Consider the following 15,007-nt stretch of genomic DNA (forward strand, 5'->3'; position numbering starts at 1 on the left):
GGGACATGAAAGATGCTCTGTTGAGTTGTTCATTTTTAACATGCATAAGGGATGAACTCCCCCAGACAGTAAGTAGCGGCATCACACTGTGATGATACAGTTTCATTTAAGAAGAGGGGTCTAAATCAAAATCCAGGGAAATGTGTTGTTTTGATACTGCCAAGGGTGTGCTATAATGTTTTATCTCCCTTTTAGCCCTGCTATGTAGAAAAGTTGACTTCTCTACACTCTAGGCAAAGATTAAAGGCTTGTTTACTGCAAGTTTACAGTGTGACCCTTGGCTAAATAGACCTTTTGCATGCAAAGAAGAGAGATTGGGAACCACAAACCTGTCTCCACTATACTCCTGGAGTGTATATATTGCATTATAGTAACAACATTCTGAAGTGAAATATGCAGCATTTTCTTTTTTTTAAATGCCCTATGGGCACAGCAATAACTATTTTTTCATGTATTTTTGACCTTAACACTAAAGATGCCCCCTGGGAGCTGTCAAAATAATGTAAGTTTCCTCTTAGGATATAAAGGACACATTACCCTCTTCCTGTCTGTATTTTTCTTCCCTGTGGGCATTCCTCCACTTTCCCTCCCCCTCTGTAGAATTGTTAAAGTTACTGTTTTATAGAAGTCCCTCACTGCAACCTTTTCTTCTTTCCTCCTCCTAATTTATACTCCCTCACTTTCTGCTTTTATGATATAATTTTCTGAATGCCTGGTTCCCCTTAGGACTTTTGGAAAAAAAAATTCTATCAGGTTGCTAGTAGAAATGTATTTTTTCTCTTTCAAATGGAGAGGTGACTTTGAGTGTTAACCATTTACTTTACCTCTGAGACTGTTTTTTTACTCAAGTTCCTTGTTAATTATTCTTAGGTCTTCAGTTTTCCTGTATGTAGAACGGGAATAACAGTACTGCCATGTATTTCACAGGTTCACAAGAATAATGGGAGGCTCAAATATGGTAATGTCTATGAAAGTATTTTACAAGGAAGAAAGCTTGGCACAAGCAGGATAATAATGATAAAAACATAAATTCTGTAGTCAAAGCTTTCAGGTAAAATTGAAAGAAACAACAAAAACAAAAAACCGCAACCAGACTTCTGTCTGTCTGTCCTTTGTTGCCACATTCCTTCTTACACATCCAGTTCTTTTAGTTGTCCTCCCTGTGAGAGCTTCCCACTCAGCACTTGCCTTTTTAGGGGCCACATCCCATGTTCTGCGCTCTTTCCTCCCTCAGCAAAATCTTTGTGTCCTGGCATCCCCTTATTCTGGCCATGTTCTCTACTTAGTACAGGGTGGTTCAGTGGGAAGAGCATCAGACCAAAAGTCAGGGGACATATCTGCAGATAGAAGCACTTTGTTAGGTCTCAGTTCCCAATTTCCTTACTTGTTAAGTGACCGGTACTGGACTGGATGGTTCCCCTAAGGCTCTTCATAGTTTCAAAATCAATGATCCTAGTTCTCTAGTGAGCCTAGGTTAATGTGTCAATCCTCTCAGGTCTCCTTGGAGTGATAAAAGACAATCCCTGGGAATAAATTCAGCTGTAGGAGTTACTGAAGGCTAGTGAGGATGTCTCTTTGTGTAGGCAGGCCTTTTGGCCTCTCCAGTCAGACTCCATACACTGTCTAGACATAGTGCTGCTTTTACCCACCAGGGCAGTGGTTGTTTGCTGTCTTAATCCTAAAGCTTGTAACAATCTTCTTTCATTAATACAGTCCCTATAGAGTCCTGGAAAAGGAGAGTTGGGTTTATCATAAGTAGCAGTTATGAATTAGGGAATAAAGCAACCAGCTCTGATGACATTGCATCACATACCTGTTTTGGAGTCCACGGAAAAATATGGCTGGCCCTGGAGAATGCTGTACACTACCCGGGCACTGTTGCCGTAGGTTGGATCATCAGCATCTGTGGCTGTCACCTGGATAACAGAGGTCCCTGAGGAAGAGAGATGGTGGAAACCTGTTCAAGTTGAATTGCTAAAGGCTGGAAGCAGTGCTGAATAGGCAATCTTAACGCATTTGCAATTGTTATGTTTGCTTCCTCGGGAGAACCCTTTTTGAGGTCACACTTCCATAGCTCCTAACTTGTGCCTCTCTAGTGAGACAGGAGTTAATTTGTGTTTTAAATTCTTAGTAACCAGTAAGAACAACACAGTCTTTGGGTTCTTCATTGCTTTTTTGATAATACCAAAATGCTTCTTCCTTATGAATCAAACATTTATCTGTCTACCCTCTATCTTTTAAGAATCAGAACTGAATAATAATTCTAAGCTTATTGTTACTATTATTTTTTACTGTGGCTGATTTCACTGTCTAAGTAGTTTTCTGCCTAGGGACTTGGTTGTCATTTTTGGTCCAGTTTTAGAATTTGTGAGCTGTTTTGCACATTCTCTCTGTGTATAGAGAGGAGGATCTTCTGTAGAAGAACTGCTCTCTGTGAGAATCAGTGACTCTCCACCTTACCCACTGGTGACATTTCTGGCACAGTGGCGACATAAGGTCCATCCAGGAACTTGGGCTCATTGTCATTGATGTCTTGGATTTTGATGATGAACTCTGACTCTGGCTCCATTGGTCTGCCAGTCCGCCTGTCTAGGGCTTGAGCCCTTAAAGTGTACTGGGCCCTTTCCTCTCGATCAAGCCTCTGAATGGCATGGATGTCTCCAGTGGTGTCGTCGATGGTAAACACGACACCTGCACCTTCTCCTGAGAGGATGTATTTGATGGATCCATCTCCCCTGTCCATGTCTGAATGAAGCTAAGAAAAAAAAAAACAAACAAACCCCAGAATCTCATTATGCATATGAAGAGGTGGTGGAAATTAATTGATTTTCAGTTTGATCCAAACATGACTTTCTTTCAAACAGGAAGAATTTCTTTCACCCAAACATTTAAATTGTTGGTCTACAAAGAATTAATATACATTGAACGTGATTGTATCAAAGACCAAATATAGATTGATGAATAAGTAAAATTCTTTCCACATCACATTCAGTATCCTGAATGTACTACTGTATTTTTAGGTTCCTTTCCCTGAGAAATATGGAAAACAGGAGTTCTGGGAAGTGTAGGCCCCCAACATGAGAGTAAGAGCAAGTCTAATAAGGAGGAGCCTGGCATTTCCACTTAAGAAAAAAAAGTGGACAAACCTAACATTTTAAAATAAGTATTTGACATAAACTAAGTTTTGGAGTTTCAAAAACCTTGTGATGATTCAAGTTGCCTGAAAAACTGATGGACTGATTAATAAATAGGCTATGGCCACTGTCCTGGAAATTGTAAATGACCTCCAGGGACTCCTGCAACTCTGATTCTGCAGTCCTGATTCAGTAATTTCATTCAATAGGACTATGTGTGCATGCCTGTGTTCTGGGTATCAGAATGGATTTAACAGCTGGTTGTTGGTATTTGCATTAGTGTATCTCTCTTTGGTGGGACCAGTTCCTGGGCTTGTAATTGAATCACTCAAATCTATATGTGGATAGTTGAGTTAGGGACATGCTTTTATCTGCCCATCCAACTATGTTATCTCCTGGATTACTTTGTAATGAATAAGGCACTCTCAAAAGGAGTCCAGGGCACTATTTTCATACTAGGCCTAGAAATACATTTCTGCATCTCTAATTACAGATAACATTCTATGGCAAGAATTCTGAAGGTTTGTGTTATCATATAAGTAACAGTCTCTCTCTAAAGTGGGTTTTAGCACTTTGTATGGTTCATAGATTTAGTTTATAAAATAGACAACCAGTTTTAGCTTTAGGCTACTGGAGACAGATATATCTGGCCTAAAACATAATGTCAGTTATAAGCTGAGGGACTTGGACAAAGTAGTGAATGTTTATTACTCTCAAATTTCTAATATTATAAATGTGGAGAGCACCAGTAATACTTACTTTGAAGGGTTGTTGGGATCATTAGAAATTAATGTATGTAAAGCACCTAGCCCAGCGTCTTTCCCATAATAGGAATGCTATAAATGGGGCCGATTATGATGATGGTAATAATGATGGCGATATGCATAGAGAAAAGGGTATTAACATGCCCAGCTCTTCTCTGCTCCCTTCAAGCCTTCAGGAGTGTAGCAGAGGCGGCACAAACAACCTTTGGCTTTTTTATTATTCATAGTCTAACGGGGAAAGGTGCAGAAGGCTGCCTGAAGCATGGCTAGGACGGTGTTACTCTGAGGATGAAATGGCACAGACACCAAGAGGACACCTGAAAATGTATTCACAACATCCTCGGACAAGGATGGGTTTGGAGGTTGAGGCTAGCTTTGAGTTGATTTCAGACTGACTCCTGGCCAGATCACATAGGCAGTGATTTTGCCGCCGAGAGGAATTCAGCTGCGTCTTATCTAGAGAGGGCAAATAGAATAACACTGGCCGAAAAAAATAGCCGAGGAATTTTCTTTCTACTTAGAGAATTCTATTTAGAGTATGAAATTCTCACATTTCCTCATTGCATATACAGTATTATTATTTCTCGCAATCCAAATCTTCTATTTATGCAATTAAAAAAACCAGAGGTGCTCAGCTCTCATTGTGTAGAATAGAAAGCCATTTTATTGGAACCTGGTCATAAAGAAATGAAAATCCATTCCATCTGGAACTGTGCTTCCAGGCAAAGGAATGGGGTTTGGAGGAGGAGGAGAAGAATCTCAGGAATTTTTTTTTTTTTTTTTTTTTTTAGGATTTATTGATTTACTTGTGAGAGAGAGGTAGAGGGTGTGCAGAGGGGATAGGGAACAGAGGGAGAGAATCTCAAACAGACTCCCTCGCTGAGCTTGGAGCCAGCAGGACTCAATCTCACGACCCATGAGATCATGACCTGAGCCAAAACCAAGAGTCGGGTGCTCAACCAACTGAGGCACCCCGGTGCCCTAGTCTTCAAGCTATATTACAAAGCTGTGATCACCAAGACAGCATGGTACTGGCATGAAAACAGACACATAGACCAGTGGAACAGAATAGAGAGCTCAGATATGGACTCTCAACTCTGTGGTCAACTAATCTTCAACAAAGCAGGAAAAAATATCCTGTGGGAAAAAAGTTTCTTCAATAAATGGTGCTGGGGAAATTGGACAGCTGTATACAGAAGAATGAAACTGGACCATTCTCTTACACCATACACAAAGATAACCTCTAAATGGATGGAAGATCTCAGTGTGAGACAGGAATCCATCAGAATTCTAGAGGAGAACATAGGCAGTGACCTCTTCAACATCAGCCACAGCAACTTCTTTCAAGACACATCTCCAAAGGCAAAGGAAACAAAAGCGAAAATGAACTTTTGGGAGTTCATCAAGATTAAATCTTCTGCACAGCAAAGGAAACAGTCAACAAAAACAAAGAGGCAACCCACGGAATGGGAGAAGATATTCGCAAATGACACTACAGATGAAGGGCTGATATCCAAGATCTATAAAGAATTTCTCAAACTCAACACCCAAAAAACAGATAAGTCAAAAAATGGGCAGAAGATATGAGCAGACACTTCTCCAAAGAAGAAATAGAAATGGCTAGCAGACACATGAAAAAAGTGTTCATTGCCGTTAGTCATCAGAGAGATTCAAATCAGAACCACATTGAGATACCACCTTACACCAGGTAGAATGGCAAAAATCTTCAAGGCAAGAAACAATAAATGTTGGAAAAGTCGTGGGGAAAGGGGAACCTTCTTACAGCGTTGCTAGGAATGCAAATTGGTGCAGCCACTTTGGAAAACAGTGTGGAGGTTCCTCAAAAAATTAAAAATGGAGCTACCCTATGACCTTGCAGTTGCGCTACTGGGTATTTACCCCCAAGATACAGATGAAGTGGAAAGAAGGGCCATATGCACCCCAGTGTTCATAACAGCAATGTCTACAATACTCAAAATGTGGAAAGATCCAAGATGCCCGAATGGATAGAAAAGATGTGGTCCATATACACAATGGAATATTACTTAGCCATCAGAAAGGATGAACACCCAACTTTTGCATCAACATGGATGGGACGGGAGGAGAGTGTGCTAAGTGGAAAAAGTCAAACAGAGAAAGTCAATTATGATATGGTTTCACTTATTTGTGGAACATAAGGAATAGCATGGAGAACATTAGAAGAAGGAAGGGAAAAATGAAGGGGGAGAAATTGGAGTGGCAGACAAACCATGAGAGACTCTGGACTCTGGGAAATAAACTGAGGGTTCTAGAAGGGAGTGGGGTGAGGGGTCTGGGTGAGCCTGGTGATGGGTATTAAGGAGGGCATGGATTGCATGGAGCACTGGGTGTTATACGCAGACAATGAATCATGGAACACTGCATCAAGAACTAATGATGTATTGTGACTAGCATAACATAATTTTAAAAATGATGTGTATTGGCATATGAAGACATGTAATCTGGCAATAGGTTCATCTAGGGCATGGCAGATTATTTAGGTGGAAGAAAAAAGAATAGAAGTTGACATCAAGGACCCAGGATTGTTTTGAGGTATTCTACTTATTATCTAAAAAGTTTTGTCCTGTGGTCCTTAAAAAAAAACTAAGCATACTTGCTGTTATCACAGGCCAAACTTAAGTGAGTATTCTGCATATGGAGTGTGCTTAGTAAGTAACAGAAGGCTAAAATCATTGCTGCTGTAGAGGTTCAGGTTCCTTGGGAGCCATCCAGCTGGCTGATGTCAGTAGAGTCTGGGCCAAACATCAGATCTGTTATCTTTTGGGTTTTTTTTTTTTTTTTTTTTTTTTTTGTCTGTATTGGGAGAAGAATTTGAGGAATTCTCTGGATGGTAAGTTCCTTGAAGGTAGGAACCTCATGTGGCTTTCATTTTCGTGTGGATTCTCACATGTAACAAGGGCTCAATAAAATTGTCGGAATGAGTGATGTAGGGTATATAGGATTAGGGTTAAAGTTTTTTGTGAAACGTCACCTTTGTTTTAAAAGAGCTAGCAGCATCTTTCAGGTAGCTTCTGGGTGTGTGTTTGTGAGCCCTTGAGAGAAGGGAGGGAGGAGGGGGTGAGAGGACATCCACAGAGAAGCATGATGACCCTTTTATGAACAGGAACAAATGGGGACCAAGTATGAAAGGGACCAGAGTTTGCTTATACAAAACTGCTTTCTTAGGAATATAATTGTATCATTTCAGGATCCAGTCAGGGAACAAAACCTAGACCAGTTATTTTAGTAGAGCAAATTTAATGTGGAGAATTAGAAAGGCAAAAGGGAACACTGAGGTTTTGGAGGGTTAGTAGCTCTAGGAAACAGCTAGTGTCCCTCTGGCTGGGGGCAGAGAGCAGCAGTTGGGCTCCTGGAATCTAGATGTTTGGAGAAGGCTGGACCTGAGGCCTTCGAAGAGGGAGTGCTGTCACCTGGGGTTGGAGCTTCAGGAGCATGGAGGAGGTGTCCCCAGCACCCACTTCTTTCAGACTTCAGACCCACATTTCTGAGGAGGGGCTGCCATCCTGGTGTGCTGCGCTTTCTGAGTGGCTGTGATGAGGCTGGTGTTGGGCGTGTGGGGAGGATCCGGGAACTGGAAGCACCTGTTGGCTGGGTAGCAGGAACAAGTCCCTTCTCCCTCCTCCTGCCTCTGATTCTCCCTTTAGTACATTCTACTGTCGGAACCCAATGGGGTGCTGGTCCAAAAAGGAGAAACTGTGACTTGCAGAGTCCCCGCCCTGACTGACGTTGCTGCGGGTTGTATGGAAAGGTGAATACAGAACTGAGAGACTCTAGCTGAGGAACTAGCATGGTAATGTGTGTTTAGCATTAGGGTTTGCCAGCCATAGAATACACATCTGGTTATGACCACTGCAAACGCGAGGCATTGATAGCTTTTCCTTACGTCACTCAGCAAATTGGCAGTGTAATAAAAATGTGTTTTATAATCTGTTCGTATTAAATTCTGCTAATGCTGACTGAGTACCAGCTCTTCAGAGGAAGGTAAGGGGCTTCTGGAATGGAGTTGGCAACACATGGTTAGGTACATATTGAGAAAACATTCTTCCTCCCCAAATCCAGAAAGAATAAGACAGGTGGATATCCTCCTTATCCTAATAATGCTGGAGATCATAAGATGTTCAGTCAAAGGAGTAGTGAATGGTGCGAAGTCCAGGTAGATTATGAAAAATCTTAGTTGATTTAATATTTAAAAACAAGGGTGATTTTCAGTCTTTTTTATCATCTCTCATAGTGCCTCGTACAATTCCAGGATCTCGGCAGTGCTTACACTTGGTGGTTAGACAGCTTCCGTGTAGCTGTTAACCTCAGCATGCCTTGGAACCACAGCTTCGTGCCCACGCACAGACTCTCTGCATCCCGCTCTTTGCATATGTCAATATAATCTAGCTTTAGCTCGACACTGTCTTGTCCCTGGAAGGCCCAGTGTGGATTTTATAAGGCCATAGCAATTACAGCTCATAATTGTTGCCTTACTCCTCTGAAATAAGCAAATACTCAGGCAGGCTCTCTAAGCAGACATCTTCCAGAGCTCAAGGTGACAAGCTAAATGCCCCTGGGAGAGAGGGAATGAAAGGTGGATAAGTTCTCTTTCAGAACTAAGGGGGGAAGTGCCTGGGTAAGTGAATATATAATGCGGGGTCAGACCCCACTTCACTGGCTGCTCAGTGCTGGCTGGGTACGATGGCTGTAGAGATGCCCCGGGGGTTCGATGTCCTGGGTTGCGTGGTTAACAAAGGGAGGGCACTAATCATGAGTACAAGAGAGAGGGTGCTAGACAGCTAAGTTCCCCACATCAGGAAGCAGCTGGGCTTGGTCAGATTCCTGGTGCCCTAACACCATTAACTTTTCATTGTGTTTCTCAGGGCTGAGTCTCAGGGCAATGAAAAGAGAAGCCTGTGGCTGCGGTGTCAGATTTTCTGTTACCTTCTTTGTATTTTTAGACAATAAGCATAACCTCTCTGAACCACGTTACACAGGCTAATTATCTAGTAACAGACTATAGAAATGAGCCCTGGAAGTATAGTCTTTCACAGGCTAATTATCTAAAAGTGGTGAATCACACTTACCTCACTGCACTGTTATCATGATTAAATGATCTGCTCTATGTGACTGTGACTGACACATAGTCCTGTGGTAGCCCAGTACAAATTTTTGCCTTTCTGTGGTGTCGTATGTTCACCCCTGTGCTGGGTGCTCAGTGTTGGGGAAGCCTAGGAAAGGCTAAGTTTGGCATCTCAGCTTCTACCCTTGGGAAAAGGGAAGAGGGCTGTAGGTTGTACAAGGCACACCAAGCAATTACTGAATACAAATACAAATGTATTTTCTTTTCTTTCTTTCTTTTTATAGGAAAGGAGAGAGCTTTTTAAAATCTTTTTATAGATTTTTTTTTTATTTATTTGACAGAGAGAGCATAAGTAGGGTGAGCAGCAGGCAGAGAGGGAGAGGGAGAAGCAGGCTCCCCGCGGAACAGGGAGCCCAATGCAGGGCTTGGTCCCAGGACCCTGGGATCATGACCTGAGTGGAACGCAGCCACTTAATCAACTGAGCCACCCAGGTGTCCCCAAATAAATGTATTTCTTAAATTTTAGCAGTAGCCATGCACGTCTAGTTGGAAGAAATATTTTACAAATAGAAGCTAGAAGTCTTTGAATAGATAGGAGATGTGTTCATGATGAAAATGGCTTTTAAACTAAGGCCCCGAGAAACTGGAATGTGATTGAACAGAGAGGCAGTGACAGTGTGTCCTGGGCAGGGCAATAGAATGAGTACATGTCTGTGTTAGGGACAAATGTGGTATGTTATCAGGGCCAGTAAGGATACCAGCATGGCATCAGGACTAGATTCGAGAATCATAGGGGAGGGCTGGATAAGGGAGGAGGACTCATTTTCTGCAAGTCCTTGAACTATATGCTAAGAGTTCCGATAAGCATTGGAGCTACAGTGCTTTCTTAATCAGAGGAGTGACATGATGGAAAGGGTGCTTCAAGGAGATGAATGTCCCGAGTCCTGGGGGAGGACTGGGAAGATTCTCTCTACAGGGAGACGGGCAGTGGCTGCTTAGTTAATCTAATCATGAGGAGCAGAGGGACCACTGTAATGACAGAGCCTGGAGAGGACGAGGTGAATCTAAGAGAAAATGGCGAGGAAATATTGACAGGATGTGGTGACTGGTTATGCATGAGGGAGGGAGGGAAGGAAAGGAAGAAATCAAAGAGAAGTCACAGATTTTGAGGCTAAGAGATTTGCAGCTGTGTTAGGTTACATGCTTTAAGGAGTTGCTGAGTTCCTATAATGATATCCCTATCTACGACTATTACCACTACTGCCACTGGCACTACTATCATTATAGACTAATGATCATTAAGGTCTTACTCTGGACCAGGTCCTGTGCTAAGCACTTTACATGTGTTAGCTTATTTAATCCTTACCACCCCATGAAGTATCCACTTACTAAATATCTTTTTGAGCCTCTTCTATGTGACAGGTGCTGTGTTAGGCCCTGGAGATAAAATGGGAGCACTGTCCTTGCCCTCCCTGAGCTTACAGTCTAGTCCAAGGCTTCAGACAGCACTCATAAATAAACCAATGAATTAGATATTGTAGGTTGTGATTGGAGCTCTGAAAAAAATAGTGACTGTGAGAGAGTCTAACAGAAGGGCCTACCTTAGAGAATGGTCTAGGAAGACCTAGATTCAAAATGAGTCCTAAAGAGTGAGGAGAAGCCAACCACCAAAGAAGCCAGATGAAGAATATTTTATTATGGGAGAACAATCAGGCAAAGCTTGGCAAGTTGTAGGAAATGCCAGAAGGCTATGTCCCTGGAACACACGAGGAAGGGAAAGAAAGAGTGGCTTGTGATGTGGTGGGAGGCCAAGAAGCAGGCTGGAGCAGAGAGGAATGGCTTTGGAAGCTGTGGGGGGGAGTCTTGGTGATTCAGAGTATAGTGGGAGGACACTGAAGGATGTAAGCAGAGTGACATGGTCTGACTCTTATGTGTGGAGAATGGATCAGAAGAAAGTGTGGGTAGAATTGCGAAAACTTGTTGGGATCGAGGTGTTTGCCCAGCTGAGAGAGATCAGTGGAAGTGGGGGTGGGAGAAATGAAGGATTTGGGATGTATTTTAGCAGAGGACTGATGATTGGCAGGTAGAGAGACTGGGGGGGGGGCAAGAGAAAGGGAAGAATGACCACAGAGTGATGGCAGGCAGTGCTAATAACATAGGGAAGACTGGGGGCAGGTTTGGGAGGAAAACCAAGAATTCCTTACCAGATATGCTACATTTGGGAGGGCTTTGAGTCATAAACGTGGAACTGTCATATTTGCGATAAGGTTTATGAGTCTGAAGCCCGGACAAGTGGCCTGAGCCAGAGATGGAGGCTGTGGAGTCACTGGTTTAGAGGTGGTGTTTAAAACCATAGGGATGGCAAATCCATCCAGAGAATGAATGTCGGTAGAGAAGACACCCGGGGCAAAGTTGACCAGCCAGACCACCAATGGGTGTGGTCACGAGGAGGGAAGAGGGCCGCAAAGAGGCTGAGAAGGAAGGAGGGAAAAATGGGATTGTGAAGGTCTTGAGGCAGAGAGAAGAAAGTGATTCAAGAAGGAGGGACTGATCAGCAGCACATGAGGTGGGTGGTTCTGTAAAATGTAACACCAGATTTAGTAGTAGGGGGTCCTTGGGAGCACTGAAAACACGACTTTAATGCAGTGGACAGAAGTCAGATCTGAATTCAGAAGTGGGTAGGAGTTGGGGAAAGAGCTTATGCAGGCAACTCTTTGAGAAGTTTTAGTTCTTTTGTTATCCCTGTTTGATGTTTGGGGAAACAAGCTAATGGGGCTTCATGTCTTTTCCAGAGTTGTTCTGGAAGCAATTGGCAAAGCTGGGTTTTGAACCCACATGTGTTTGACTCTGAAACCCACATTTTTAGCCTCTGTGCTAAACAACTGTTTAAGTTATCATTTGAATGAATTATTTATTTTTTAATTAGGTCCTTGTTTCCCATTTTCTCTCACTTGGTTGCTTTCACAAAATGGTCTCTGATTAACATCCAAATAAAGTAAACACCGGAGAAAGCCTGGATTAAAAATGAAATGATGATAGATAAATCAAGGGAATTCGAGTGTAAAGTTTATAAATATATTCATTGATTGTCTCCAACTTTTCTAAAGCACTTGCTAGGATCTTCTGAAATGAAGAATGTTTTATTCTTTTTTTTTCCCCCCCATTAAAATTAGGCTCCAGGCAATACCTATGGAAATGCTGTGGGAAAATTAAAAAAAAAAAAAAAAAAAAGAAAGAAAAAGAAAGGGAAAGCTCCCTCTACTCCCCCCTTTGCATTTTCCTGTTTCTTTCTTTCCCATTCTGTTATTCCCCACAGCTGCTGCTGCTGCCTCTTTTGGGACTCTGATGGCTCTTGCAGGGTCCCAGGCTTTTCCTCCAAAATCCAGTTCCTTGTTTTCTCCCACTTAGAACAGAGCCTTGGACAAGGAGAGAAGTCTTTCCTTTTCTGACTGGTATTTGACAAAGCCAAAATTAGATTTCAGCTAACTGTCAAGTAACATACGGCTAGTTAAAATTGTTCTCAGGACTTAAACACAGGCTAGGTGACCTCTCTTACTCAATTCATATTCGTACTCCCTTTCAATATTCGATACCCTGGTAATTTGTCTGTGTGGCCATTCTTACCTTGCCAACATACAAAGGATCAGTTCCAGTGTATTCTTCCAGAACAAAAAACTGGTTCCAGACCCAGCTCCTCTTTGTCCGCGAGTGTGACTGTGGCTTTTCTGACAGAAGTGCTTCTAATTTGCCTGGTGGTGTTGGTGTGCCCGAGAGGACGGTGGTCGTAAGGTCCATCAGTCCCCAGAAGTACAAGGACATGCCAAGTCCCACCCAGCTCTTTGCATTGCTCATTCTACCAGAAGTCCACATGGGCTTGCCAGGTTTTCAGAAAGCAAGGTACGGGATGGTACAGCCACTGGAACTCGAGTATTTTCCAAGTAAAAAAATACCAATGCAGTTTCCTGGACGCTTAAGCTTCGCAAAGGAGATCTCGATTCGAGTCAGTCTGCTTGAAGTTGACTTCCTGTCAAGTTAAGGAGAACACACTGTGATGATGTCAGATCCTCTCCTGTGGGCTTATAGCAAGTTTTCAAGAAATGTCAGTAAATATTCAGTTCTCTACTCAACGAATTAAAGAGTCATAACATGTTATTGCTTTAGAAATGTTTGAGTAACAAATAATATTTTAATAAAAAGAAGACAACCTATCTTGCTATAATCAATCCCAAACCTTTGGATATGGATTTCAGTGGGAATAAAACTGGTGAATAAATTTCTTCTCATTGGTAACATAGCTGGAGGGTTATGCTGTATTATTGATTGTCTTGAATTAATGGCGTGCTCTTTGGAATATTTGTGATCAGACAGCCTCCTAAACTTTTAAAAACAACATTCATTTCCAAAATTTACAGCTAATAACTAATATTTTCATTAGCCCAACTGCTTTTCGTGGCTCATTAAAAAGCCAAAAGCAAATCTAACTGCCTTTTTTTGCCACCCGCAATTATCTTATGTCTTTCCCATGTTATTGATAACGTTAGGAATCTCAGATTTCATTTATAAGCAGCCACAGATCACTTCTGACTTTAATCATTCTCTGAGTTCCTTGTGGAATTTGAGTTTCACAGTCTACTGCTCTGGCTCTGAAGCACTGAGAGGGGCAGCTAATGTGACCTTTCTAGGGTTTGAATGGTCAGTTAATCATTCTATCACTCACAACAGACTTTAAAGTGCCCTTAGTCACATGCTACTGTGGGCATGTCAGGAGAGGCCAGCCGACACATTTCTTTCCTGATCTGAAAGACTCATTTAGACAAAGGGATGTTGACTTCTACCCTGGGGACACCTTTTCATCAGTCAAATTTCTTTTGTTGCTATGAAGGCAGATTAGCTGGTGACCTCACTCTTGGGCTATGACCTCATCCACCTTTTCTTCCTTTACTTCGGCTGGGCGTAATGAAATGGCATAGCACTCCCACCACTCTGTCGAAACAACCAAAATGTCTTCTGTGGGCTTAATATTCTCACTGCTAATGTGGAGAACTGTCATCGTCTCAGAATAGATGTGTGTGTTTGGGGATTTCAGACCCATGCAACTAAATAATGCTCCCTTTCTACAAGTGGTTTAAAATGAATGCATTGATGGCACCTCAATTACCACCTTCTACCTGTCACCATCAGAACTCATTTTAGCATTCTCTCAAATAGTCACTATAGAAATGAACAAAGGAATTAAAAAAGATATCTTATAATCATTTCACACAATATGCCATTTCATTTCTGTGTGAGAAATCACTTCAGTGAGAACTGATAAAGGGGGCAAGCTGGGGGAGACTATAGAATTTCTGTAACCTGAGGGGAGGCTGCGCCTCAAGTTCTAGCTCTTAAACTCAGCCTGACTGTTAAATAAAGGCAAGCTAGGTGTGCCTTATTTAGGGTGACGTGTTTGTTAATGAAGAACAGTGGTGTGCTAGAAGGTCGGTTACCAAGTATTAGCAGTTTTCCTCTTTGGACTGATGGACAGAAACCGAGCTCATGTTTCTTTGATGCTGGTCTAAGAAGAGATATTTTGAAAGGAGTCTTAACCCAGGGAGATGGATTAATGAAAAAGGTTGGTGAGAAACAGCTATGCTGTTTTAGGGACTTAAAAGGTGGACTAAAGGGCATGACCCCAGAATCTATCACCAGAATACTGTGATGGATGGTCATAAGAGGAATATTCCATGTGTTGCAAGGCACAAACCCATCTATAACTTCCCAGAGAGCACTAGGCTGAGTGTTCCACAGTTTGTCCCCCTGGTTCTATTTTCATTACCTCTTACTTGTTCATTCTATAAACTTCGGTTCCTCCAGGTAAGTAGGGAAGGATAATTCTCCTGCCTACTTCACAGGACTACCTGAGGATCTCTCCGCCAGGATAACGAGGGTGAATGTACTCTGTAAATGACTGAGGTGCCAGCCAGCTGACATTAGAGCAAACCACCTAAGGAGAGCTTGCCTGGGTTGTG

At 42.3% G+C, this 15,007-nt stretch overlaps 1 protein-coding gene across 1 annotated transcript in view; it reads right to left on the reverse strand.

Moving 5' to 3' along the window:
• The window catches only part of LOC111154248 (cadherin 20), a 53,213-nt gene extending 40,072 nt beyond the window's left edge, over positions 1-13,141 (reverse strand). The window contains exons 1-3 of the mRNA XM_022513747.1: positions 12,624-13,141; positions 2,461-2,755; positions 1,814-1,933 (exon numbers count right to left, since the gene is read on the reverse strand). Coding sequence (XP_022369455.1) covers positions 1,814-1,933; positions 2,461-2,755; positions 12,624-12,869 — 661 coding nt within the window. The 5' untranslated portion in view covers positions 12,870-13,141. The remainder of the gene's footprint in view (positions 1-1,813; positions 1,934-2,460; positions 2,756-12,623) is intronic.
• Positions 13,142-15,007: the final 1,866 nt, after the last annotated feature.

The sequence above is a fragment of the Enhydra lutris genome, unplaced genomic scaffold (genome assembly GCF_002288905.1).
Source record: "Enhydra lutris kenyoni isolate GAN:26980312 unplaced genomic scaffold, ASM228890v2 scaffoldscaffold36, whole genome shotgun sequence".
Classification (NCBI taxonomy): domain Eukaryota; kingdom Metazoa; phylum Chordata; class Mammalia; order Carnivora; family Mustelidae; genus Enhydra; species Enhydra lutris.